Source organism: Recurvomyces mirabilis (genome assembly GCF_035927965.1).
Source record: "Recurvomyces mirabilis strain CCFEE 5264 chromosome Unknown scaffold_32, whole genome shotgun sequence".
NCBI lineage: Eukaryota > Fungi > Ascomycota > Dothideomycetes > Mycosphaerellales > Teratosphaeriaceae > Recurvomyces > Recurvomyces mirabilis.
This window is the reverse complement of record NW_027041966.1, coordinates 142,803-167,310: the sequence shown is the minus strand read 5'-3', so window position 1 is coordinate 167,310 and position 24,508 is coordinate 142,803. Positions and strand designations below refer to the sequence as shown.

Here is a 24,508-nt window from a genome sequence, read left to right as displayed (position 1 = left end):
CATGCTTGGTCTTGCAAACGTAAGCTTCGGGGCGGGGAGTTCTGGTGGCACGTATGCCTATATGGTGCCAGATTCAGGAGAGGGAGGGCGTCGGATCAATCGAGAGGAACGATGGAAGCTCAACGTTGACTGTTGGACTCCACACAAGGTGAATACATGCCACCTGCGCTTATCGTCGACCACGGTGATGCACGTGTCTTAGATAAGACAGAGGCGGGGATTTAAGGTTGAGCCGCATGCCGCTAGATGTGGCTAGCGTCGTATCTAGCTCCTGCTGAATGCAGGACGGATAGTATTAATGCTCCAGCTTCGTCACCTTCAAGTGTATCTTTCATAGCACTGTCGCAAACATGGTGTGCACCGCTGTACGCCTGAGATTGACGACCTGTCGCTAATATTAACTAGGGCAAACGTAAGAAGTCATCGAGAAAGCCTACCGGGCCGAAGAAGGTAGCGCGATTTGCTATGCGCCAACAAATAGCCAGAGGACCATACTGATCAAGCACAGCGCGAACCTCTCGCCACCACCTTCAAATGCCCCTTCTGCAACCACGAAAGCTCAGTGTCGGTCCAGATGGACAAGAAGAACCACATCGGCACACTCGACTGCAGGCAGTGCGGCCAACATTACCAAGCCGCGAATGAGATGAAGGGTGCGCACCACACGCGAAGGCACTGTCGCGGGAATGAGCTAAGCTGACCGCTCTGCAGGGCTTATGGCCCCCGTGGACGTATATTACGAATGGATCGATGCCTGCGAAGCGATCGCAAAGGACGAAGCGACTGTCACGCCCGCAGCACCAGCATTCGCTGCCCGCCGACCCATGCCTTCCAGTGGCGCACGAGCGGACTTGGCGCCGGGAGAGAAGTTGACGGAAGAAGATGCACAGTTCATTGATGACGAAGGCGCCGAGGATGCTGAGGCAGATTTTGAGGTCGAAGATTGAAATTACCACGAGGATGTCACGACACACCTCACGCAAGGATCATGACAGAACGGCTGGAGCTACATGCGGGCTGTAGCGTTTCGTGGGTGTGGAAGCTGCCATACAAGCTTTTGAAGATGACAGGAATCTAAGGCTCTACCATGACCACAATTAGCTCGAGGAAAAGGCCAGCTGCAGCACCAGCCAAGGCTTAGGGGAGAGGCAGGTCTGGCGACAATTAGAGACAAAGGCGAAAGACGGTCGGGTGGAGTGAAGCAAATCCACAAATCGTGACAAGACCAGATTCTGTGCACGGTCCCTTTTCTCCTGTCGAAAATGCTCTCCGCGTTTGTTCCATGACTTACCATGCTCTGCAGTGTCAGCACCTCATATGTTATTGGATTTCTGCTTACCACTGACTCAAAGCTCGTGAGGACAGGAACTTACGCTACTCCGCACCTTTCGAGCCAATGCTCATCGACGATGTCTCAACCAACGAGCAGAATCGAGATTGGACCGCAGTTCTACCACCTGACGGAGTCGCCGTTCACGCCAGGCATCTAGATCTGATGCGATGTCATACTTCATGGCCAGGCACAGCTATCGTCAGGGTCCCAAGGCACGACTCGCACATGCTAAACTGTGAGAAGCATAGATAAGGTTCATACCATTATCACGACCTTGACAGGACCAGGCGTGTCTGGTGAAGGCCCAGCGCACGGGAGGACGGCAATCACTCGACACCTTGACGATTTTCTCCCTCACCTGCGCACCTGCTTGGATGTCACGACATACCTCGCTCAGTCGCGAAGCAGCCTTCCCAGCAGAATGCCTTTGTGCGCCTACGCTGGATCACTAAGCACCAAGACTCCTCGAACCTCTCTTCGCAAAGATGAGTGGTTGTACGCCGTAGCTTTGACAGCTGCACTCGCCGTATTGGAAGCACGCCCAGGACACGCGCAGGTGTCATTTGGAAGTCCGAGCAGCGTTTTGATTGAACAGCCATGCCTATCAGCACGAGATCTCCAAGCACTCCCGATATGGCCTTCAGCGACACAGCCAGCTCTACGTCCAGCCGTTACAATCAGCTTGAAGAGACTCATGAGTCCAAGGTGAGCTCTCCTGAGAGCTTGAAAATCAATGTAGGGTCCTCGTGAGCAGTGCTGATCATTGCATAGCCTGACAATATGGACGGGTCTACGCCTCTAGCACGCTACAACGCAGCAGCGCCACAAAAAGACCCTCCTATGCGCACCAGCGACGATAACCTCGACAGAGAAAGACAAAGAGCCCACAACAATCGCATCGCTGCCGTTGAGCTAGATCTGCGCCTGCAAGGGCTCTCCAACAAGGACCGCGCGATCGAGCTTTGCAAGGTCCGCAGAGATCAACACGCTGGCTCAGGCAACGTCTTCACAGCTTACATGTACGACCATTCCGACGACTGGGATCTCCTGGAGAAGCATGCTCCTGGTGGCGAGAAGTTCGGACAGCAGAAAGCGGATGAACGGATCAAGAAGGTGAAAGGCAAGAGCCTCTATCCTTCCAATGACGTTGTCGCACCCCAGCAGCGTGCGGCGATTGCTCGCCACGCACATCCGGATCATTCAGAAGTCGCGTGTAAGCACACGAAATGGCTTCAAGATTTCACGGGAGTGACAAAGGGCCAGGTGATACCATGGAAGGACCGATGGAGCGCTGCGGCCGCCATCAACAAGACCGCTTCAACAAGTTCGCCAACATCCGGGAAGAAACCCGGCTGGCGAAATTCGTCGAAAGTGGACTCCAAGATCTCCACTCAGCCGCCTTCGAGAACAGATACGGGGATTGAGGACGAGGATCCTTACAAGCCACAGTTTCCGTCTTTGCAGGAGCCAGCTTTCCATGAATGCCGTGACTGGACGCAGTGGAGTCTGAAAGACAAGCCTCCAGTTCCTATCGCAGCCGACGTCGGTCCGCGAGACGAGCTGGAGCCTTGTGTGAATGTACCAGAACGGAAGCCGTCGAAACGAAGTCTGCGTAGCTCGCTCTCCTGGCCTTCGATCCGCAAGGATAGAAAGGACAAGGGCGAGAAGAACGAGAATTCAGGTTTCGTACGCAACGTCTCGGCTTTCCTGAAGCGGGTGCGCAAGGTGGTGGGCTCTGCTGTGGAGGGCGGAAGTGATTGTGGTTCGGTGGTGGTGACGACCACGTGATGTGAATGGCCTAGTCCTGGGAATGACAGAATATGAATGATATGAAAGATCTGGAGTTGAATAGATAAAAGCACTTTCACACCATCTACTTCGCCAAGGAGCAGTACAAAGAGGCCGTGAGCCAATACTTGCGGGAGTATAGAAATGCATGGTGAGGCCTACGAAAGCCTCACCCACAGTCTGATCGTATGTATAAAGAGCTTCCCGCCCACTTGTTAACCAAAAGTCTTGGAATGATTGCTCTGTACCCTCTTGCCACTCGCTAGAAATAATATCAGACTCCACAAACATGAGGGTATTTCGCCAGCGCCTTCTATTCTCCCATGTACGCAACCGTATACTCGGACCGCACTCATCTCACAGTTGCCGACTTGTCGTTCCATACATCACTCGTGCTCATGCGCTTGCTCATCTGGCCGTAATATCTGGTGCTGCACGCTCACTCAATCCCCATGCCACTGCCATCCATCGCAGCACGGCGCACATGTGCTCGCCGGGCTCACTCGTCCTATGTGGGTATCCTTCTCACGTGATGACGATGCATCATGTTGTCGTGCACACCACTACATCATTGTGCACTTGCTGTTGCCATCCTTCGGCTGACCAGCATCTTGACCCTTCTCAATCTCGGCCACCATGCCCTCGAAAGCCTTGTTGACGTTTTCATTATATCGTGCACTGGCTTCCACAAACCCACAGCCTAGCTCATCGGCCAGCTTCTTGCCGTCTGCTGCGGTGACTTGTCGTTGCTCGGGTCGCAGGTCAGACTTATTGGCGACGATCATGATTGGTACTGTGTCTGCGCCCTATACACATCCATATATCAGCCTGGTCCTCCACTTGTCTTCCGCATCACTTACCAGATGATTCAGGATCTTGTCCCGGATAATCCGACACATCTCAAAGCTCTGCTTGCTGCCCACACTATAGACAATCATGTAGCCATGGATACCAATGAAGTGCTTGCTATTAAGGATAGTATATTCATCCTGACCCGCCGTATCAATGATCTCGACGGCAAAGTCTTGGTTCCTGTGTCGGATGACTTTACTGAAGGTGTTCTCGATGGTGGGGTAGTAGGAGTCGACGAAGTGGCCATCGACGTATTGGACGGTGAGGGAGGATTTGCCTGTACACGTGAGACCAAGCGGTCAGCATCCTGAAGCGTAGGATCAGATGTTGAAACACATAGGGATGCATTACCAACAGAGCGACTCCCCACAATAGCCATCTTCCTCTGCTTCTGCTGCTGCGGAGCCATAGCGTCTATGTGCCGACGATGTCGTGCTTGCGTGCCTTCCCAAAAGAGTCCGAGTCCGTGACCGTGACCGTGCAGGTGCAGCAGGATCGCGTGCTCAGGGCAGCACAACTCGAAGTAGTGGACCTGATACTCGGGATAGCAAGAAGACCAAGAAGTACCTTTGAACCTTTGCGAAAGTAGTCTTGCCTGCCTGCACCCCAAGTGGGACCCCAAGAATAAGGTTACTGGAGCTCGTGTGCCAAAGCACTACTCGGAAGCCAACCACTGGCTCGTCTCGTGAAACTGTATTGATCGATATGTCTTCGGTTGATTGCCTGGATTCTATATTCTGATTCCCACCTTTTCCAGTCTCTGTTCCTGTTCTGCAGATGTGATGGGAGCTGTGATATTAAAGGCGACTCGGCAGAATAACAGCAACAATGATAACAGCGTTACTCTTCCTTCTTCCCTTTCCTCCTTCCTTCATTCACTGCTGCCCAACTCTGTTTGCGCCGGGCCGGCCTCCGCGAGTCGTAGATGAAGAGGGCAGAAGCTCGGGATCCCTCACTCACTGTCTACGCCTTCGTCAACTATGCGGTGAGCTTGCGGCATTGGCAGGTAAGCAAGGACCGGGGACGACACAATCAGGATCAATATCCTCGCGCAACACCAGATTTACACAGCATCAGCACATCAGTCGATACAACAGCACCCAGACTCTGTTTCCGCTGGTTATGTTAGTCTCGGTCTCAGTCTCGCGGCCCTAAGAAGCTTTATTCTGATTCCCGGACATCAGGCTACGGTAGAAGCTTGAGAGAATCGAGCTTGCAAGGATCAGGCGTAGTGTGTCGTACGGCAATATGATTCGCGCGCAATGAATAATAGAAACTCTGCCGACCATACATTTGCCCCAACCTATAGCTAGAATCATGTTGGCGATGCGCTACTGCTGACGGCCACGTTGGCATGTAGATTGAGTTCGGCATCACAGGAGAAGTAGGTCAACAAGCCGTGGTTGTTGGTGATCGTTGTGCATCACGTCGGAGCTATAGAATGCAGATATAGAGGAGGTACAAGATACATGTACAGAGTACATGAAACATCGGCTCGTCATTGACATGTGATGCATGTAAGTGCTGCGAACGAGATTTATTCGTGCACCGCGACTGCTACAGACTGTTCCACTGCCTTATCTGCACTTGCGCGAGAATGAGGTACTCATGGTCCAACAGCCTCGTAGCTGCGGAGGACGAAGGCCGTCATACTCGCAATGCCTTCAGGCTCACCACCGCTCAATCACAATCCATCTCGTCCTCATCCCCATCACCTTCCTCCTCCGCCCAAGGCACACTCCCAGCATCGACGCAAGTAAGATACGGCAGTGCCTCCCTCCCCTCATACTGCAGACCCGACGCAACCAGCGGCGCAACAATCTCCTTCGCCTTCTCCTTCAGCGCTTTAAGAGTGTTGCGAATATCAGCCGCCTGATCATTCCTCAGCTTGCCCTCCCAATTTTCGTTCCTCTCCCGCGCCTTCGGATCAATGTATTCCAGTGAGTGCTTGCTCCACTTGGTGATGACCTCTTCGGCTGGAAGATATCCGTCGCCTGCTTTGTGGAGTAAATGGCAGAAGCCTGAGATTGACAGGCAGTCGAGAGCAGAACCTGGCTTCGTTCGTGGATGGTCGCATACCATCGTGTCCATGATACTGTCAGGGTCGACGCCTTGCTCAACTTGATCGATGAAGTCGATGTGCTCGCCCAACCAGTCGCGGAACAGGTTGACCGTGTTGTACTTGATAGGCTCGAAGTGCGGGCTGACCACTTTCTCACTGGACTCGTTCTTGACGCCTACCTTCGTATCTGCCTCTTCCTCCTCATCTTCATTGGCGTCCATGTTTGTCTTCGGTTTGGCGCTGGTCTGCACCTTGAGCGTGGTGACCAGCAGCTGCTTATCAACCACGCTACGGCGAAACTTGAGCCCGCCAGACTCTCGCTCGATGGTCTTCACAATCTCGGCAGGTAGCTCCTTCGGCTCAACGTCCGGGAAGCGGCCAACCAGATGCACGAAGGCCTCCTTGTAAGCCAGCTTGTTCTGCAGCTTGATTGCCAGAGCAAGCCACGCCTCAGGATGCTCAGCAATTGCATTGTACAGGCTGCGATTGGAAACCCAGTCGCTTGTGATGGACTTGATCGCGGAGCGAATGACTGGGAGACAATCATAGCGTTCTGCAATAGCAGTGAGACTGATCAAGAGTGGCAATGCTGTCGTTGCTTCGCTTGGCAGCTTGCAGTACTTCGCTGTGATATTCGGGGTGTACACGAGAATGCGGAAGAAGGTCTCGTATGGTGCTACCCAGTCGCTTGGTTGTGGGGTCGGAGGCACTGCTGTCGCTGCGGGAGATGCCAAATCATCCTCCGGCTCGGTCTTGACACGAATCTTGACAGTGTTGACTATACTGTCAGCTCGGTGCTGTTCCACTGAGATGTTTTGAGCCTCGCCTGTAAGATCAGCTGGGGCAGGTGTGCCAATGGGGATCGAGTATGGAACCAGCAGTAATCCCAGGTAGCCTGCATCTCCTGAATTGAGCACAGCAAGGAAGCAGACTTCGTTGCCTGTCCTGGAAAAGTTCTGTTTGGCCTCTCGTCCGCCTGTGAGGACCAAAGCGAGCTGTGGCGCATGGCGCAATAGCAATTCATGCTCAACCCGGATTGTCTTGGCGAGATCACTTTGGTCCATTATCAGCATAACGTCACCAGTGATGAGCTGCCTGCGGTTCTTCAGAGCCATTGCTTCGAGCGCCTTCTCCACCAGAGTGGATTCTTTAACTGCTTCCGTCTCCATGGCGGCTGGAAGATGCTGTGACTCCTCTGTATCTGCTACTCTGGTCACTGGTTGCTGTTCTGCGCAGGAAGCTGTCTTGCTGTTGTTGGAGCCGTGGGTTGAAGGTGACGTGGTTGGCAAAGTGGTCGGAGTGATAGGCGATGCACCGATAGCACTTTGATCCACCTCACCCGCTGCCAACGCCTCTGTCTCTTTCGTTGGAGATTTCAGAGCACGGCTTATGATGTCGTCGCCACTGCTAAGATTCTGCTCCAAGCGCTTTCGCTTTATACCAGGATTACTCATTGCTTGGGGATCTCCTTCGCTGTCACTGACTGTGATGCACGATGAAGGAGTGTTGAGCTCAGTAGCCGAGATTTGATTGTCCGAAGCGGAGCTAAGGACGTGAGAGCTGCGCGCCTTCTCTTTTCGGATCGGCTGCGAAGTGTGTGGGGCTCGTGTATTGGTAACTTGACGTTTACTTGTAGTGCTACGTGGCTTCTTGGTTGGTAACTCGTCCTCACTACCGCTGTTGTCCATGTTGGTGTGTGTGCCGCTGGCTTTGCGGCGAAGTGACCGAGCCATAGGCTGGCGGTGTATGGCACGTGATGCGCGAGTCCAAAGTCTCAGCTTTATGATCTTGCTTGTACGAGCAGTTTGGACGGATCTGCTCTCGCCTTGACCTGTTGCAGCATGGCACGAGGATCGAAACCCTTGGCTGAGCTTGAGGACACCAAGAGCAGCGAAAGCAAGGGCCTTATAAATGCAGCCCTGCGCCACGAGCCGTACAAAGTGAAGCGCATCACCTCAAAACCTGTAACACCATCAGTTCAGCACCTTCACTCAGCACAACGCTCGAACTCACCTGATCTCATAACTCCCCGCCCTCGTCATATACCTCACCCACTTGACACTGCTGTAGTTACTCTTCTCAAAGACCTTCAAATACCTCACCAACAACCCCGAAGACGTGAACATCAACAACGAAAATTGCATACTCAACGGTGGTCTCGACCAAGCCTTCTGATTCGTCATGGCACTCAACTCCGCTTCTGCACTTAGCACGAACTCGCTCTGGCCCGTAAAGCGCGCGATCTTCCAAATCATGGCGTTCTCGCTCGGCTCGTACTTGGCTTTGCCTTGAGAAGTCCGGTGGGTTGTATTGGCTGTATTGAGTGGAGTAGGGATCTTGACCACGACATTTGTGGCGAAGAGTTTGCTGCCGTAATTTGCGCGGATGGCAATGCTGTACTCGACTTTACTCTTGCCGATTTCGTTTACAATGGCTTGGACTTTGAACGGGAGGTTGACATTCTCGGTGGCGCGATAGGTCATGAGTTGGAAGCTGCCGTCAGGTGGGATGAAGGAGATTGTGCGGTCGTTGGTGAAGTTGCTCAGTTTGACGCATTGGTGGAGGGACACGTCTTCGAGGGTTACGGAGCCCGCGGCGGCTTTGGAGGCTTTATTGCCGTTCATGTTGCCCACGGCTCCTCCCAGAGATGTGTCGGCGCCGCCGTCGCCGAGTGTTAGGCGGTCGTTGAGGCCGAACTTACACTCTGGTGTTCCGGAGAGGTAGGCTCGCATTTCTATGCTGCCATTGACGTCTGCGCGAAGGACTGTGCCTGAAGCAGAGACCAGCAAGTTGACATCCTCGATAACGTCCACGAAAGCCTCGTTCTTCCTGTACTTGATGTTATCCCGTCGCCAGCTCAAAGCACCAGTCGCTTGCATTGTGATCTTGCTGCTGTCCTCCATGGCTCGCTCCATCTTGACACCTTCCGTCGTGATATACATCTTCAGCGTCTCCGTCTCCGTATTCTGCGGATAGCCAAAGTCCAAGATCTCATCCAGCAGCTCGTACACCATGACAAAATTGCTCTTCACAGCTTCCTCATCGAAGCGTCCGAAATAGCTCTTGCCCAATGCCACAAGCTTGTACAGGAACTCGAAGACCAAAGCACTATTGACATTACCTTTGCTGACACCCACGACATAGATATTGTCGCTTTTGATATGCGAGAAAGTCGTCGAGCCGAGTGTGAGGATGGGCGATCGGATTTGGGCATTCGATATGACTTGGATGCGGAAGACGTCGGCGAGTCGAGGTCGCATGTCTTGTCGAAAGGCTCGCATGATGAGCAGCTCGCCTTTCTGATTGAAGAGCAAGACGCCGGAGAGCATGGCTATGGCGATGCACCCGGAGGTGACTTGAGTGGGTGGTGGGAGATGAGTGAAAGCGTGCCGATAGACTGTAGCTCTGTTGTGAGCACACGTCGAGGTCGTGGCCGCATCGGAGGAGGCTCGGCTGAAGCCTGAACAGCCATCGATAGGTCTATATGAGCTCGACTTTACACGCATCAATACGATTATAGCATGCAAATCAGGGTTTCAGTGCTATAGTCATATTATATGGAATAAAACACAACGATATCATCTCCCTGAGACAATTGGTGGCAGATACTACTCAGCCCTACTAAAGTTAAAGCCTGGCTAGACAATTCAGACCATGGCATTCTCGATCCTGGCCACGACCATGTCCGACCGTTGGGCATGCCTTTACCATGCTCTCATCACCCGGAGAGGCCACTGTATCTAAGGGCAGCGTTATACTCCGCAGTAGAAGCTCCACGAGCTCCATCACCGGTCCCAGCCTGACCAGCTCCTTCACCATGTCCTTCCGTTCGACTTGAACGATCGTCACGACGAAGAACTTCCTCAACCTCGCCGGACTGGTTTCGAGAAAATTGCTGGATTTCGCCATGGTAGCCGCAAGGTCGCCCTAGATTTAGCGCAGAAAGTGGCGGCCATGCAGCTGGCTCACCAAGGGACCTACCCTCGGGCCTCCTGTCAGGTGGGCTACCGAAGCCAGAACGACGACCACGCTCAAAGGTCGCGACGTAATCATGGTCCACATCGTCGCCAAGCTGCCCACTCCTACTCGGACGATAGCTATCCCACATTCGCCTCCCACTCAGTCGCCTATCCCGCCCGCCACCACGCCGCTCGCTCTGAACTCCGCCCTCAAGCAGCCGCATCCTCTGCTCAATAACATCCAAAAGTCCCATAATTCATCATACTCTCGCAGTCTCTCCCGCCATATACCTTGCAGGTCAAGAAGTTCTGCTGAAGCATTGCGCCGCTCCAGCCTTGTGGTTCTCTCGGGTCTGTAGTACCGCGCTGGTCGATCCTGGCCACGGTGCCTGCTGCACGATCTTTCGCGCTCTGCTCTATCCCGGGTGACACGCGGGTGACTGGTTGAGGCGTTGATGATTTCGCCGTCGTCGTCACTGATAACGGGACAAATGACAGGACCTCGGTTTTCCATGTTGGTGGGTGAAGTGCCTAACATGTTAAGTAAGCTGTCTGGTGGTAGCGTGTCGTGTTTCTGTGGTTGATATATGCCCGGCACTTATCGTGTGTATAAGTATTCGATAATCTGTAGTGAGGAAACAAACTTGTTGTAGGACAGAGTGCGTGCATGGCAACTTATACCTACACTGAAGGTCGTTGGCAGTCACCACGAATTCGTAGTCACATGGAACGCTTCATTCACTGTTGCTCCCAGATCCTGGTTTACTTCACAGTTCCAGCGCAATTCACTGGGATTCCGCTCTACAATGCTTGACCGTGCTCCTTGCTTGGCCTACAGGCGAGCATTGCTCTCGTCGCATATCCTGAGTATCGTCGTTGGAGACGGTCATGTATGAATATACCGGACTGAGTCCTGATCCAGCAAGAATGTAAACGAGATCAGGATCGATGCCATCATACAGGTCCATGCATCCGGCTAGCCAGCGCTCTTCATCGTAGGGAGGTATCAAATAGCACTCACCGCCTCTGTTTCAGTAGTAGTCATACATACCATGACCCATACCGCGGTCGTAGCCGCCGTAGAGATCATTCATCCCATAGCCTATCCATCCGCCACCGTAGCCTCCATAGTAATTATTCACGACCCCACGGCCCCCATAGAAGTCGTCAACACCGTGGCCCAGCCCGCCAAATCCTCCGTAGAAGTCGTCCATATCATAAGCTATTCCGCCAGCACCACCATAGCCTCCATAGATGTCATCCATACCACATGCTCCATAATGATCATCCATCCCATAGTCCGTCTCATCCCCATAGCCACCAAAAAGATCCTCCATACCAACTCCATGACCTCCATGAAAGTCGTCCCTACCATAGCCTCGTCTACCCTCAGCCCGCCTCAATTCCTCCTCACAAAGAAACTCATCTTCTCCGTGGCCTCTGTGGGCCGCGCGCCTTCGACCTTGGCCCGGTGGTGATCTTCCCTCTCTAAACCACCGGTCGAAGAGATATGCATCATTCTCATCCCCATTCCCATAAAGTCGTCGTTCAAAATCATCTCTGTCGTGTACTCCGCCGTATGGTTCGGCGTTCTCTTTCATTCCTCAGCTCCTCGTCGAAAGGGTGTCCATCTCGTTCAAGCCCGCTCCCATATGGTCGTCGTTCCCGCTCCCATATGGTCGTCGTTCCCGCTCCCATATGGTCGTCGTTCCCGCTCATCTCGGACACCTTCGCCGAAATGAAATTCATCGCGTTCATGTCCTCCGACATAATGGCGCCGCTCCCTCTGACCTATAGGTTCCTCCTTCAAGATTCCATATTCTGCTCCGCAAGGCCGTCGTTTTTGTTCTAGTCCGCCAAACACCTCCTCAGAAAGCTCTGCCCCAAGCCCATACCCTCTGCCATATGGCCGTCTTTCTCGCTCGACCCTGTGCTCATGCCCTCCTCCATACGGGCGTCGTTGTCGTTCATCGTCAAACCCTCCATCGATAATCCCTTCATCAAGTCCCCAATCGCCCACATACGGACGTCTTTCTCGTTCACCTGTTGCCTGCTCATGTGCGCTACCGAGTGGTGGCATCCCTCCAAGGTAATGCCAAAGCTCAGACGTGATCTGTAGAGCAATCTTGGTGCGTTGCTGGAGTCCCTCTTTGCTTCTGTGCTTGTGTGAGATATGACAATGATAGGGAGGGGTAGAAGAGAGGCGAGAGAACGAAATAGCGGGTGAACTTATACCTGAGACTCCAGAGGCGTCAGTGCCTATGGCTGACTTTGCTAATCTACCGCGCACGATGTAGTGACTGCCGAAAGAGAAGTTGTACAAGGGTCCAACTACCTTGAGTGTTCTGCGCTTAATCATGAGACAATGTTTGAGCATTTCCAGATAGTATGTTGCCACACATCGGCGTGGTGTGAGGTGGAAGCTGCATTATTCTGGTCTGTATCCTTCGGAATCAAATCCAACATCGAGCTGACACCATTGCCTCGCCGCCACATTATGGTGCGCAGACTCCTTGATCTGTCCCATGTTGCTCGTGAGTATTCCGTGGTTGGCTACCAGGGTCAAGTCGAGTACAATCGTTGAGCTCACAAGATCTAGATCCAATCCCTACCCCAGTAGAATTGTGCAGTCGAGCAGAGACACGTTGCGAAGTTGTCGTCTATCCAGCGTAGTGAGTCGCTCGATCATCGAGGATGCTTGGGCAGCAAGCATCGGGTCAATCTTGAATATAGGGCTGCTGGCGGCCGAATTGAGGGCCTTCACTGGCAAGGCTATAACTTGACCCGGAGCGCGGACAGGATGGAGACCAAGCAGGATGAGTTTGCATGGCGAAGGAGAGTCGCTCAGATCAGCTTCTCCAACCTCGAAAGTGCCTTTGAGGCCACGGCTGGTCCTCCAATGCTCTGTCATTGTGGCTTGGCTGCCGGGAATGTTGATTGCTATGCGACCGCAATGCTGGAAGTCGAGAGGTGATGGAGCTAGCAACTGTGATCGGGCACTTGAGATAGAATGTGTCCAGGCCAAGACCGATAGATCCTCCGAACTCTCCAAGATCAGCTCCTGCAGTCGCGTGAAAGCTTGCGGGCCCTCTCCATAGAGTAGAATCATGTTCACACCGACAATGCCTAGTAGTGAATAGGCTAAATCCTCTGGCTTTGTGGTTTGTCTCTTCGCGGCCCATGAGAGCCTCTGTGCAATACTGTAATCCGTCAGAGCCTTACGACCGGCCAAAAGCGCTGGATCGATGCCGGTAATGTCAGCGACCAGAGCCAGTATACTTGGCTGGCGAAGTGCTCCCAGCCAAATCCACTTTGAGTCGAAGAAGTGAACGGTGTGTGGGGCAATGGTCTCTTGTAAAGTCCATCCTCTGGTAAACCATCGAGACGAACGCACTGCCGCTACGCCCCTCTGCGTCTTGCGTGACCAGTCCGCTGATATCTTCAGTCGCTCGCGTGACTGTATCTGCTGCTCAGCAGGAAACAGCTGTGTCCCATGTTCGACATCGGAGAGCAGTGCATAGCACACTGCGGCATTCCCATACCACGAGAACATCAAATTGATGGCTTCGCAAAGCTCGTTGTTGTTCCTTCGATCAATGCAGCATGTATCAACCCAGACATATTTGAGGCCGTCCGCGAGAGTCTGCGAGCACGCACTGATGATCTTCCGGTAGCCAGCCTTCGAGGCCTGTCGTTTGTCCCGATGCGTGGCAGGAAGCAGCCACTCTGCATGTGATATCTCCTCTGTACCCCAGGTGTGTGAGACAATGGCGTACGGCGGACATGATGACGGGAAAGTTTCGAGAAGCCTCGACTTTGCGTTCAACAGCCGGGTTGGAGTGTTACTGTCATGTGGCATGTCTGTGACGAGCTGCATCGATTTGCGTCCGGACAGTTGTTGCTGCGTGAAGTAGATGATAGATACGATTTTGCGCTCCAGTATTTGCTCGTGTGGTAATTGTTGTTCGTCAAGTCAACATTGCGCTGCGAGTTGGCGCCATATAAAGAGATTCCAGACCGCTCTAGGCGCGCGTCAGCATAGGCGTCTACATGAGACATGGACATCTCAAACGTCGTCGGGCGGACAAATTTGTGTATTGTTATCGCATCGATATATATTGTCGTGTATCATTGCCCTAGACGCGCGCTAGGGTGAACTCCCCGGCGTTTAAAGGTTAGCTACCTCAAGAGCCTCGTAGGTGAGAATTGCCTCTACCACGCTGCGTACAACACATGGAGGACGTCTTCACCCATGCTCGTCCTCAGGCTGCCCATACAATATCTCACAAACACCACCAAGCGGTATATCCATAACAGCATCCGTCCCCTCATTCCACAAACTCCTCCAATCCAACTCAGAATTCATCTGAGCTTTCGTAAGACTAGTCTGGCGACTATGCCCACCATGCTTGCCCTTACCCTTCCTCGTACCATGTCCAGCCTTATCGTCAACCTGCCACGAAGGCCTATCATCTCTGACAATCCTCCCTTGAGCATCTACCACAGCAATATTCGCAGCCTCGTCCACCAGACACTCCACGCTGTTCATCGGCTTGGTGAGGTAGCCAGTATTGTACGATGCCAGCGCGACGTAGATGTAGACTAGGAACATGACCGTCCAGGCAGGCACGGCCAAGGCCCACCAGCGATTCGGGTAGTAGTAGATGCCGAGCTGATGTAAGAACGGCGAAGGTAAAAAGGACCAGAGGACATATGCTATGAACACCAAACTACTGGTGAGATATAGCGTGAAGCCATAGTACTCATATGTCGGTACTTTCGGACTCGCTCGTGGTATGGGCTTTGCTGATCGGAATGTGCTCGTCAAAGTTGACGCAGCGGCGGAGTTCGGTGTTTGAGTGCCAGTATGATCGGCTCGTATCGGTGGTACTCCTCCTTCATCGCTTGACGGGTCGGGTGTCGTAGGTCTACTCGTGAAGGACGGTCGGAGAAGGGATGTCAAGGAGGGAGATGGGGGTAGTGGTGTTCGTGGTCGATTGTAGAAAGGCGGAGCGAAAGTTGAAGGTGAAAGATATGTGTATGACCGAGAGTATTGATGGTGACGAAGCGATGGCTTGGTGGGCAGGCTCGATACGTGCCCATCTTCCTCCTCTTCTGAAACATCGTCGTTCTCGCTTGAGGTAGGTGACAGTGATGGCGGCTCGATCGAAGAGTCCACGGATACATCATCTATGGACTTGCGACCCGAGGGAAGAATATCATCTCCCGCAGCCGTGCTTGGATTGAGTGGATTTGGCAACGCATTCGTATTGCTATCAGTCTGGCCATGTCCGGCAAGTGATCGAAGGGTAGGGAGGTTGGGAGTCGACTTCGACTGGAAACCTGCTGGCAAAGGTAGTGGCGGAGGCTTCGAAGGCTTGTCGCCCCTGCTTTGCGGTGGCATCTTTTTGGATGCATGCTTCAGACGAGCAGGTGGAACATGCAAGGAACAGAAAGCTAATCGTGGCTTCCCGAATAGGCCTTCTCCACATTTTCACATGTGACTGTCTATGTATCATCGCGCTGGGCAACATGACCACAATCACAGCGTGAGCTAGCAGTACGTTACACGACATTCGCCTCAGATAAGCTACCACGATGCGGATAGGAACTCTTCAACTCGCCCCTGCACTAGGTGAGACAGAAAAGAATATTCAACTAGCCAACGACCTAATCAAGGACATCCAACCACGTCAATTCAATCTGCTAGTCCTGCCAGAACTAGCATTCACCGGCTACAACTTTCCAGACCTCTCCGCTATAACACCATTCCTCGAACCAACAACATCAGGGACAACTACACAATGGGCCGTCGCCACAGCGAAACGATTACAATGCCACATCATAGCTGGCTACCCAGAAGTTCACACAGACGACACAACTGGCGAGACGAACAATTACAACTCAACTGTCACCGTCTCACCACAAGGCGAAATCCTGAACAATTACCGCAAATCATTCCTCTACTACACAGACGAAACATGGGCGACCGAGGGCTTCAGAAGCACGGCAACTAAAGCGCCATTCTTCTCCGGTCCATTGGGCGAGCTAGGTAAAGTAGGGCAAGGTATCTGCATGGACATCAATCCCTATCGCTTCGAGGTACCGTGGTCAGACTACGAATTTGCAAACAGTATGCTTCAGTCTGGTGTGCCGTTGGTGGTACTCAGCATGGCCTGGCTCACCCGCCTCGAGCCTTCGGAACTAGCAATCGAGCCAGACAGACCGGACATGGAGACTGTAGCGTACTGGATCGAGCGCTTTCGTCCTTTTCTTGAAAATGATTCTGATCGCGAGATTATTGTGGTTTTCGCGAATCGGTGCGGTGTCGAAGGCAACAAGCTCGGAAGTGTGGAAGTGGGGAACGGGAATATGGTGGAGGAGGGCGAAAGGGTGTGCTATGCAGGCAGTAGTTGTGTGATGAGTTTTGGGCAGGGCCAGGTGAGAATGTTTGAGAAATTTGGGCATGAGGTTGCTTTGCTTGGGAAGGGCGAGGAAGGCGTGTTGGTTATAGACACAGATCAGCCGGCGCGGTTTGTGCTGCAGCAGAAGATGGTGTAAGTCGCAGTACATCCGGTACAGCCGATACTTGGATACTGCGCATAGAAGTGCGGTTCGTGTCTAGCGTGGTGTTCGGCGTCAGTCCTTAGGTTCTGCACCGAGAAGCACAGATACTTGTGAGAAGATTGGTATGGCCATGATACGGCAAGCTCTTTTCACAACCTCGTGCTACTCTCAACTAGCCAGCATCAGCATGCCATTTCCGACCACCACCACAAACGCCATGAAGTCCGCTTCCCATGCTGATTCGTGCCACCTCATGTCTCCACCGTCATTGCCGCAGTAGCTCAGATAATGTTGCAATAATCGCTTGTTCGGTCGGGGGATGTGTTCGTGTAGGCGATTTGTTCGTGGGCGAATCGTCTAGATGCCGATACGGGTCTTGCGCCAATGTCTCCTCTTCGCGTTGTATCTGCACGTGTAATGTCAGTCCCGTCCATCTCAAGCATTTTTCCTGTCCTCCAATATAGGCTTAAAGGTTGTACCTGATGGTGTTGCCAGTCCTCAATCGAATCCACTGTGGGATGGGTCTGTTCTGCTTCTGTGCCTTTGCGAGCTTCTGCTTCGTGCGGAACGACTTGTGGGACTGTGTGCGTGTCAGTGTACTGAGAAAAGGCGTATAATAGTGTTATGTGACATACAGGCATCTTGACGGTTGTCGAGATTGTCTTCTATGTGTCTCCGTGTGGTCTTCGCTGGAAATGATGTCGCTGTCGCAAATTCGTAAGATGCTGTGGGTGAAAGCTTGGCACGCGGGATTCTACGGATCTTGCCGAGCACACAAAGCCTGAGGCGCTACTTCTAAAAAACGTATTAGGCTCGATGATCTTGACATGCATGAGCTCGAACTATACGCAAATGTACTTCTATGCCTACAACGCCCTCGCTGAACCAAGGAGCACCTCGCTATAATTACACTTCATGCCGCTCTACAAGCTCATAATCTTGCCTGGAGCTCGTGAACCGCTTCCAGAACGGCAGTCTATGCCCATATGTTGGCTTGTTCCATTTCGATGCGTCCGTCGATCCCGATGCAAACCGTCGGTACGCCAGATACCCAAGTGTGATGACTGTAATGCCTATAGCAAACCCCACAATCGTGACGAGGATCCAATTGCGAGACATCCAGAAGATGAGTTGCACATCATAGCCGTGCCAGCTATTGCCCAGATGATGTGTAAAGAAGCTCCATTCATGCCCATTATACTCATCCGGGAAGATCAAACGCATTCTCCCGCCTTCTGCACCATCTCCCACGTTCATTCCGCCTCTCAACCAATGCACCCAGAGCACGCTGAGGAACAAAGGTCCCGTGCTGCCCATGACAGTGATGTATGGCAGGATCCAGCTCCGGTCATACTTCTGTATGACCTCAATAGTCTTCAAGAAGAATGGATGCCGAGGCGTGGAGCCCATCACATCGTTGCTGATACCTGTAGGTAGCGTCCGGCGCACAAAAGCTGGGTAGACGAGCAGCGGATCGAGCGATCGGTTACAGCCGTCATCCAGATCGATATAGACTCCTCCATAATGCGACAAGACAAAGTACCTTATCGCATCTGCTCGTTGAATCGGATATCGATACCCCTTGAATGTATCGTAGAACCAGGGATATTCCGCCTCGATGAACTCAGCAGACATCGCATCCGTCCACATCTTGTACTCCCATCCTTCACTCTCCGGGTGTAGATCGATACAGCTGGCTTGCGCCTCCTGCCATACTGGAGGTATTGACTCGTTCTTGTACGTCTGGTGTATGATCTTAGGGATCAACCGTGGTTTCCCATCCTTCCGCGGTGATCCGACGGCAGGCAATTCGGCCTTCGCTATCGCATCTTCGGCTCCGTCGACTACAAGGAGTGTCAGGAGACTCCAGACCTGGTGCACTAGGAAGAGGACGATGGCTAGGTTGACCAGGAGGAAGATTAGGAGGCCGCGGCGCATGCTTGGGGTCGTGTCTGCGAAGTTCTGCTTGACTTTTATGTTTGCGCTTGGGCACGATCCGTCATGTTCAAAGACATTTCAAGTCGCATAGGCCGGTTGGAAAGACTCAGGTCAACATGATGGATTACGGCCAGGGCGGTTTGAATTAGGCAGAGCGATCATCAGAGCGTAAGAATCGCTTGCACGAGTTGCATGCTTGTTCGGAGCTCTTCTGATCCCGAGCCCGAGAAGTCCTGCCAAGACAAAAAGTCGACGCGTTAGGAGACGCGACTTCATCCCATATCGAGACTAAACATCATGTTGTCGCTCTGACACCGACACTGACGACATGGCCATACAACCGAGCGATCATCAATACGTTGCCTGGCTCGTCTTGCATCACTCATTACTGGGAGATCGTGAGATGCAAATGCTGCCTAGTCCAGTGAAACAGTATTGACACCTCACAGGCTTACAAGGCATCAAAGCCAGCGATGACTTCGACCTTGGACGCGAGAATCTACGGGAGTGGTTCGACATTACAGAGCCTTCCATATCAGCGCATCATCTTCGGTTCCATTGCGTGGTATTCGAGAATGGCTCGGACCAAGACGATGATCACGTCGAGCCATTGGTATACATGCGCGTCCTCTCTGCCAATCCTGTTCGTTTGGAGAGCTCGTGTTTCAACAACACGAGCATCTTGCGAAAGCGTGACAGAGACATTCTCCTCAACCACGGGGATGTCCTGGAGCTCAACCCTAGCGTCTCCATCACGTTCCGGACTGCTCATCCTCCAGTGCCTTGTGAGAGCGCGTTGAGTCCGCTGCAGCAGGGAGACATCATGTCCTTTGAGGCTCGATACGCGGTCAGCGATCGCCTTCTCGGCTCCGGAGGCCAGGCATGTGTGTTTCTTGCTACCAAACAGAGCGATCAATCTCAGCTCGCATGCAAAGTGGTAAGTCTGCCACAACAAAGGGCTGAAATAGCAGGCGACCCTCAGGCTGTCATCGAAGCTCGGAGGGTGGCTGTGCAGCGACAGAAGAAGCGCGACGTTCTAGCTCGGGAGTACAGTATACTCAAGGATCTCAGCCATCCCAATATCGTCTCTTTGGAGAAGGTCCTCTGCACGACGTACAACATCTATATCATGCAGGAACTATTGACTGGTGGCGATCTCCTCTCTTACCTAGACCAAACTAACGCTCTCGACGAGCCTGAGGCGGCAGTGATCGTGCGACAAGTGCTAAAGGCTGTTGAGTATCTGCATGACCAGAACATTGCACATCGCGACATTAAACCAGAAAATGTCCTCATGACATCGTGGAGACCTGGCGCGCGGGTTGTTCTCACAGACTTCGGCCAAGCCAGAACTCTTGCAAATGGCATTGAAATGCAGAAAGGCTCGAACATGTTCAGGATGCAGTCTATGGTGGGCACCTATGGCTACGCTGCTCCGTAAGTACCCACTGTCTCGCGCTGCTGGTCGTACTAACGACTGACCAGCGAGCTCTATAAACGTTACAAGCACAACGACGGCTACAGCAAAGCCATAGATATCTGGTCAGTCGGCTGCATTGCCGGCACATTGCTCACAGGCGAGCCTATGCCATTCGAGGAGAAAGGTCACGACTGGAGTCTCGAGTTTATGGACAGCGAGAAACAAAGACAGTGGCGAAAGGTCGGCCACAAAGCCAAGTCCTTCATCCGTGCTTGCTTGACCTTCGACGAGTCCATACGACCATCTGCGAAAGAAGCACTGATGCATGATTGGTTCACGAATAAGCACTATGCGGCCAATCTCGAGGCCGCCTACCAGCGAGCTATAAAAGACTGGGCACCGAGGATGACCAACAGCGGACTAATCGAGTTCATTGATACCTCGCACATCGTGATTGACGACCAGCAGTCTTCTGACTGCGACTCGCGCAGTGACCAAAATTACTCTCACCACTTCGCAGCCAACGCTTCGAGAGCGCCCGAGGCAATGTCGACGATCAAGGAAGCCGTGCAAACCATGAAGCCTGTGCATAATGCCACTTCTGCCGACCCTGAAATGCACATGTTCAGTGAAGACGGCATTCCGCTCTACGCAAGTCCCATTGGTGTACCAGAATCGCCGCCGCCTTTCTCGCAACCGAACAGCTTCTCCGACATTGTTACCTCAACCTACGACGTCGACGCCGAGACGCAACTCAGTCAGTTACCTGATATGGCATCTCATCCACAGTTCATGCTCGACTAGCTGACCAGCTGTTCAACACACTGCAAGACGCATAGCACTCAATCTGCATCTAACGAGGACATGGGTGAAATATGATGAAAGCTCAATATCATTACAGAGCTACGGCTACTATCTACCAGCAATTTGCACGTCCATGAGGGGTATATGTAAAGCATTCTCCATATCGATCGCCCCATATTATACTCCGCTTCTTGATTCGTAACACCCATTTCCAGTCGTGATGTAGTGGTCCTGTACCCATGAGCACCCCAAATGCCGCGAGCTGTGTTACCATATACGCCACCAAAAGCACCAGCCCAATCCCTCAACAGCAACCTTGACCACAACGCCGCAGCCCATCGCTTGTCTTGCCTTGCCTTTCCTCGCCCTGATCTCTCTTGCAAACTCATTGCAGCGACATCTTGACCCCATAAATCTGCAACCTCGCATGAATCTTTCTGCGACAGACAGGACAAGTATCCAGCTTCTCCGCACACTCCTTACACGTAAGCACATGTCCACAATCGTAGAACGCCGTTGTCAGCTTCCGCTCATAGCAGATGGTGCAATGACCTCTATCCTCCTCGGTGACCTTGCCCCGCAGTAAGAACTCCCCATGCTTCTCGCCCTCCTTCCAGCCACCTTCAAACACATTGCCTGTCGCGACTTCGAGCAATGAGCCCTGGCCGTGGTGTTTGCCGCCAAGCCACTCGCCATCGTAGATGTCGCCGGTGGAAGCGTAAACGATCCTGCCGCGACCCTCGTATTTGCCTTGGTAGAAGTTACCGACGTATTGATCGCCTGACGTGGTTACGAGATGGCCTTGGCCTTGATATTTATCGCCGAACATCTCACCGGAGTACCATTCGCGACCGAGGCTGTCGCAGACGGCGAGGTATTTGTGGGAGCGGGAGGGCTTTGTGGGGAGTGCGGCGAGGGTGGTGGATTGTGCGAGCTCGGTGGGTGGCGATGGCATGTCGTCCTCGGTGTCGCTCATGATGACATCGCCATCACAGTCGGTCATGGGCCATTCTGGTGTCGCAGCGCCGGCGGCATGCTGCTGTTGCTCATATGCGAGCTGCTCAGCCCGGAACGAGAGATCCGAGACTTCTTCGGACGGCTGCGGTGGAAGCTTGGCCTCCTTAGCCTGTGGTAGATCAAGACCCTTCTGGATCTCGTTCGGGACGTCCCATTTCTCTGTGACTGGCATGATTCTGCTATAATTGGCACACTTCCTGTAAAGCGCCACGTAAATGACCTCGCTGTTCTCGCTTGGATCGAGAATATCGCCAAAGGGTGAGTCTCTCCTATTCTCCTTCTCTCGAGGCGGTACGCCTTCGTGCTTGTCAACTGCTTGCTCTCGAGTTTGAATTGTCACCCGCCTATCTGTGTAGGCATACCAGACGTCATAGTCCATGTCCGGCTTGATGTAGGCATTGTGCTTGTTCGACTGAAGCTCACCGCAGTGTGTGATCACTGCATAAAGCTCATACTTCACTTCGCGAACCGTTAAGGAAGAGTCAATTTTCACCTTGTTCGTGAGCTTTCGCCACTTGCGTTTCTCGGTATCAAACTCTTGCCTCTGCAGCTCGAGCGTCAGCAATTCAGGGGTGGCGAGAGCAGTGGGATGATTGTTGATAGCCTCCTGGAGAGAAGCGAAGTCTTTGGTCCTTAAGCGATTGTGAGAGAACGCTGTCTCGGCGACGTCGAATGAGCCAAGAGTTGGACATGCCAAGTCCGATCCACACTCCTTGAGAACGTTCTCTGCGATGGTCTTGATGCAAGAGACAGTGTCGATGGTCTCCATAGGATCTGGACGACGCTTGTAATGCGCGGAATGATCGCGTGAGAACATCTTCCACAAGATAGTCTGCAACGAATACATATACCGAGTCAGCTTTGTGTGCTCTCTGACCTCTGTTCGAAACGGTCTGAAGTGCAACAACGCCACCATAGCCATGAGATGTGGAGCCTGACCAGCAAAGGGTCGAAGAGCCGTGGTCTGCAAGCAGTCTTTGTAATGATCGGTATGATCATGTGCCCACATGCTACCAGAAGGGTCTTTCAGTACACGAATATGCGCCTTCAAGGCAAGCTTGTCGTTACGCAGTATAGCTTGACGCTGACCGTGGGAACGAGTCTGCAGCTCAGCAAGCTGAGCAAAGTACCGCCATCCATAATCGGCCGAAGCCTTCGAGAACCGGTGTGCGTCGACCTCAACCTTGAATGCTCGGGGCTCGGCGGGATTGTAAACAATGAGCGACAGCTGGGCAGCAAAAGTACGTCGCTTTCTGATGTTACTAGTGTCCTGACCCTCCAGAAACGGGAACGGGGGCGTCTTGAAGTCTTCGTACTCAGCATACTCGGGATCCTGCATGGTGACACACTCGATATACGCGCTCATGAAGTCGGTGCTGTTGCCTTTGGGATAGAACTTGATGCGCCAGTCATAACCACCTATGTGGACCACGGGTGATTGCATTAGAGTCTGTGTGTTTGGGTCGTCTTTTGTACCGTTGAAGTGCGGAATCGTCCAGTCGATGTGTCCTCTGCGGATGGGTACGAGTCCCTCAGCTTCGACGTCGAGGAATGTCTGCTCATGCCAGTATTCATCGTCTGTGGCTCGGTGCTCGCCTCTTGCTGTAGCGACTGCAATCTCATCTGCGCAGGGCACGCTCGTGTCCTCGATCAGCGGCCTCCATTGCTGCTGCGGGTCCGGTGCTTCCTCATGGTCACTCTCTTCATCGTCTTCTGAGTTGTGTGAAGACGGTGACCGACTACGGCTTCTGCTGCCATCACGGCTATGACTCTGCTCGTTGCGGCTGCCTTGCTCATTCTCGCCCACAAGCAGAAGAGGATCATTCGCTGCTGGTGCTGGTGGGGGTGATGGTGGGTGAGTGCGTGCAATCACTGCAGGAGGTGGAGTCGGTGCAAATGGCGGCACAAGGTGGTTCTGTGGAATTTCGGGATTTGAGGCCGCCATGTATGGCGTGTCTGATGGTGGATGGATCGTGTTTGTGTAGTGGAAATCGGAAGCCTGGAATGACGAAAGATCTGGAGGTGCGGCCATTACGGCGTTCTTGTGTGGACGAGACTTTGCTTGCTGACTGTCACGTTCGGCGTGTTACGAGAGCGGCCAGCGCTGTTTGCTCGGATATGATGTCGGTGGTAGATGATGTGCTCGCGGTGAATGGAAATTGGCAGTGTGGATGTGGAAAAGAGGGAGGATGAAGATGTCGAGTCCGACGTTCGCAGCGATATAGTGGTGGCTGGCTATTGTCGTGACTCAACAATAGCAATTGTGTGAATGCTGATTGTCACATGTGATGTGAGCTTCCATCTTTAGATCCTGCAGCTGCCGAGAGCCTTCACGAGCCGAATGTATATGTTGATTATGTTGAATGTGTCTGAGGTACTGACGAGCAAATGTGAAGGTCGTAGCTATCGGTGATATGACTACATCGAGGCTGAGGTCGCCTTGTGTTCAGCAGGCAGCATACATGTCAGTCGACGATGCCTCGATGAGTCGGCGGAGTGTGAGGTGATCGGCATAGATCCCTGTCTAACGCCCGCTGATAACGTGGTTCCGAGCAATGCGGGGTACGCTAGGCTTAGAAACGCTTTCGCTTCCTCAAAATCCATTTGCCCTTGTGGCTGACAGTAGCAGAGAGTGAGGACGTCGAACGTCTGCCTTGGGAGGACGATCGTCCAACATATTCGAACCTCAGAGCTCGCCACACCTGCCACCATCTACTGCCATCCTGAAACCAGGTCTATCTGCACACCCATCAAGTGCTGATAGACGT

The 24,508-nt window shown here is 52.9% G+C and overlaps 12 protein-coding genes across 12 annotated transcripts; 4 read left to right on the top strand and 8 right to left on the bottom strand.

Moving 5' to 3' along the window:
- Nucleotides 1–574: 574 nt before the first annotated feature.
- On the top strand, nt 575–947 carry LTS14_009571 (uncharacterized protein; the record flags this gene model as incomplete). The annotated part of the gene is made up of 2 exons (XM_064842253.1): nt 575–653; nt 712–947. 2 exons carry the CDS (start codon nt 575–577, stop codon nt 945–947), a joined length of 315 nt encoding a protein of 104 aa, XP_064690159.1.
- Nucleotides 948–1,930: 983 nt separating this feature from the next.
- LTS14_009570 (uncharacterized protein) lies at nt 1,931–3,121 on the top strand (the record flags this gene model as incomplete). Its single annotated transcript, XM_064842252.1, has 2 exons — nt 1,931–2,038; nt 2,105–3,121. 2 exons carry the CDS (start codon nt 1,931–1,933, stop codon nt 3,119–3,121), a joined length of 1,125 nt encoding a protein of 374 aa, XP_064690158.1.
- Nucleotides 3,122–3,684: 563 nt separating this feature from the next.
- On the bottom strand, nt 3,685–4,382 carry RHB1 (GTP-binding protein; the record flags this gene model as incomplete). Its single annotated transcript, XM_064842251.1, has 3 exons — nt 3,685–3,927; nt 3,982–4,250; nt 4,325–4,382. The coding sequence occupies 3 exons, from the start codon at nt 4,380–4,382 to the stop codon at nt 3,685–3,687; spliced, it is 570 nt and encodes a 189-aa protein (XP_064690157.1).
- A 1,271-nt stretch (nt 4,383–5,653) lies between these two features.
- APM4 (clathrin associated protein complex medium subunit) lies at nt 5,654–9,364 on the bottom strand (the record flags this gene model as incomplete). Its single annotated transcript, XM_064842250.1, has 2 exons — nt 5,654–7,954; nt 8,087–9,364. 2 exons carry the CDS (start codon nt 9,362–9,364, stop codon nt 5,654–5,656), a joined length of 3,579 nt encoding a protein of 1,192 aa, XP_064690156.1.
- A 1,661-nt stretch (nt 9,365–11,025) lies between these two features.
- LTS14_009567 (uncharacterized protein) lies at nt 11,026–11,595 on the bottom strand (the record flags this gene model as incomplete). The annotated part of the gene is made up of 1 exon (XM_064842249.1): nt 11,026–11,595. One exon carries the CDS (start codon nt 11,593–11,595, stop codon nt 11,026–11,028), a length of 570 nt encoding a protein of 189 aa, XP_064690155.1.
- A 1,007-nt stretch (nt 11,596–12,602) lies between these two features.
- On the bottom strand, nt 12,603–13,853 carry LTS14_009566 (uncharacterized protein; the record flags this gene model as incomplete). Its single annotated transcript, XM_064842248.1, has 1 exon — nt 12,603–13,853. One exon carries the CDS (start codon nt 13,851–13,853, stop codon nt 12,603–12,605), a length of 1,251 nt encoding a protein of 416 aa, XP_064690154.1.
- Nucleotides 13,854–14,240: 387 nt separating this feature from the next.
- LTS14_009565 (uncharacterized protein) lies at nt 14,241–15,398 on the bottom strand (the record flags this gene model as incomplete). The annotated part of the gene is made up of 1 exon (XM_064842247.1): nt 14,241–15,398. The coding sequence occupies one exon, from the start codon at nt 15,396–15,398 to the stop codon at nt 14,241–14,243; it is 1,158 nt and encodes a 385-aa protein (XP_064690153.1).
- A 194-nt stretch (nt 15,399–15,592) lies between these two features.
- LTS14_009564 (uncharacterized protein) lies at nt 15,593–16,555 on the top strand (the record flags this gene model as incomplete). The annotated part of the gene is made up of 1 exon (XM_064842246.1): nt 15,593–16,555. One exon carries the CDS (start codon nt 15,593–15,595, stop codon nt 16,553–16,555), a length of 963 nt encoding a protein of 320 aa, XP_064690152.1.
- Nucleotides 16,556–16,918: 363 nt separating this feature from the next.
- On the bottom strand, nt 16,919–17,202 carry RPL39 (60S ribosomal protein L39; the record flags this gene model as incomplete). Its single annotated transcript, XM_064842245.1, has 3 exons — nt 16,919–16,967; nt 17,041–17,141; nt 17,197–17,202. The coding sequence occupies 3 exons, from the start codon at nt 17,200–17,202 to the stop codon at nt 16,919–16,921; spliced, it is 156 nt and encodes a 51-aa protein (XP_064690151.1).
- A 265-nt stretch (nt 17,203–17,467) lies between these two features.
- On the bottom strand, nt 17,468–18,499 carry CSH1_2 (CSG1/SUR1-like protein; the record flags this gene model as incomplete). Its single annotated transcript, XM_064842244.1, has 1 exon — nt 17,468–18,499. The coding sequence occupies one exon, from the start codon at nt 18,497–18,499 to the stop codon at nt 17,468–17,470; it is 1,032 nt and encodes a 343-aa protein (XP_064690150.1).
- Nucleotides 18,500–18,827: 328 nt separating this feature from the next.
- On the top strand, nt 18,828–20,723 carry LTS14_009561 (uncharacterized protein; the record flags this gene model as incomplete). Its single annotated transcript, XM_064842243.1, has 3 exons — nt 18,828–18,897; nt 18,949–19,936; nt 19,985–20,723. 3 exons carry the CDS (start codon nt 18,828–18,830, stop codon nt 20,721–20,723), a joined length of 1,797 nt encoding a protein of 598 aa, XP_064690149.1.
- Nucleotides 20,724–21,108: 385 nt separating this feature from the next.
- LTS14_009560 (uncharacterized protein) lies at nt 21,109–23,772 on the bottom strand (the record flags this gene model as incomplete). Its single annotated transcript, XM_064842242.1, has 2 exons — nt 21,109–22,572; nt 22,618–23,772. The coding sequence occupies 2 exons, from the start codon at nt 23,770–23,772 to the stop codon at nt 21,109–21,111; spliced, it is 2,619 nt and encodes an 872-aa protein (XP_064690148.1).
- Nucleotides 23,773–24,508: the final 736 nt, after the last annotated feature.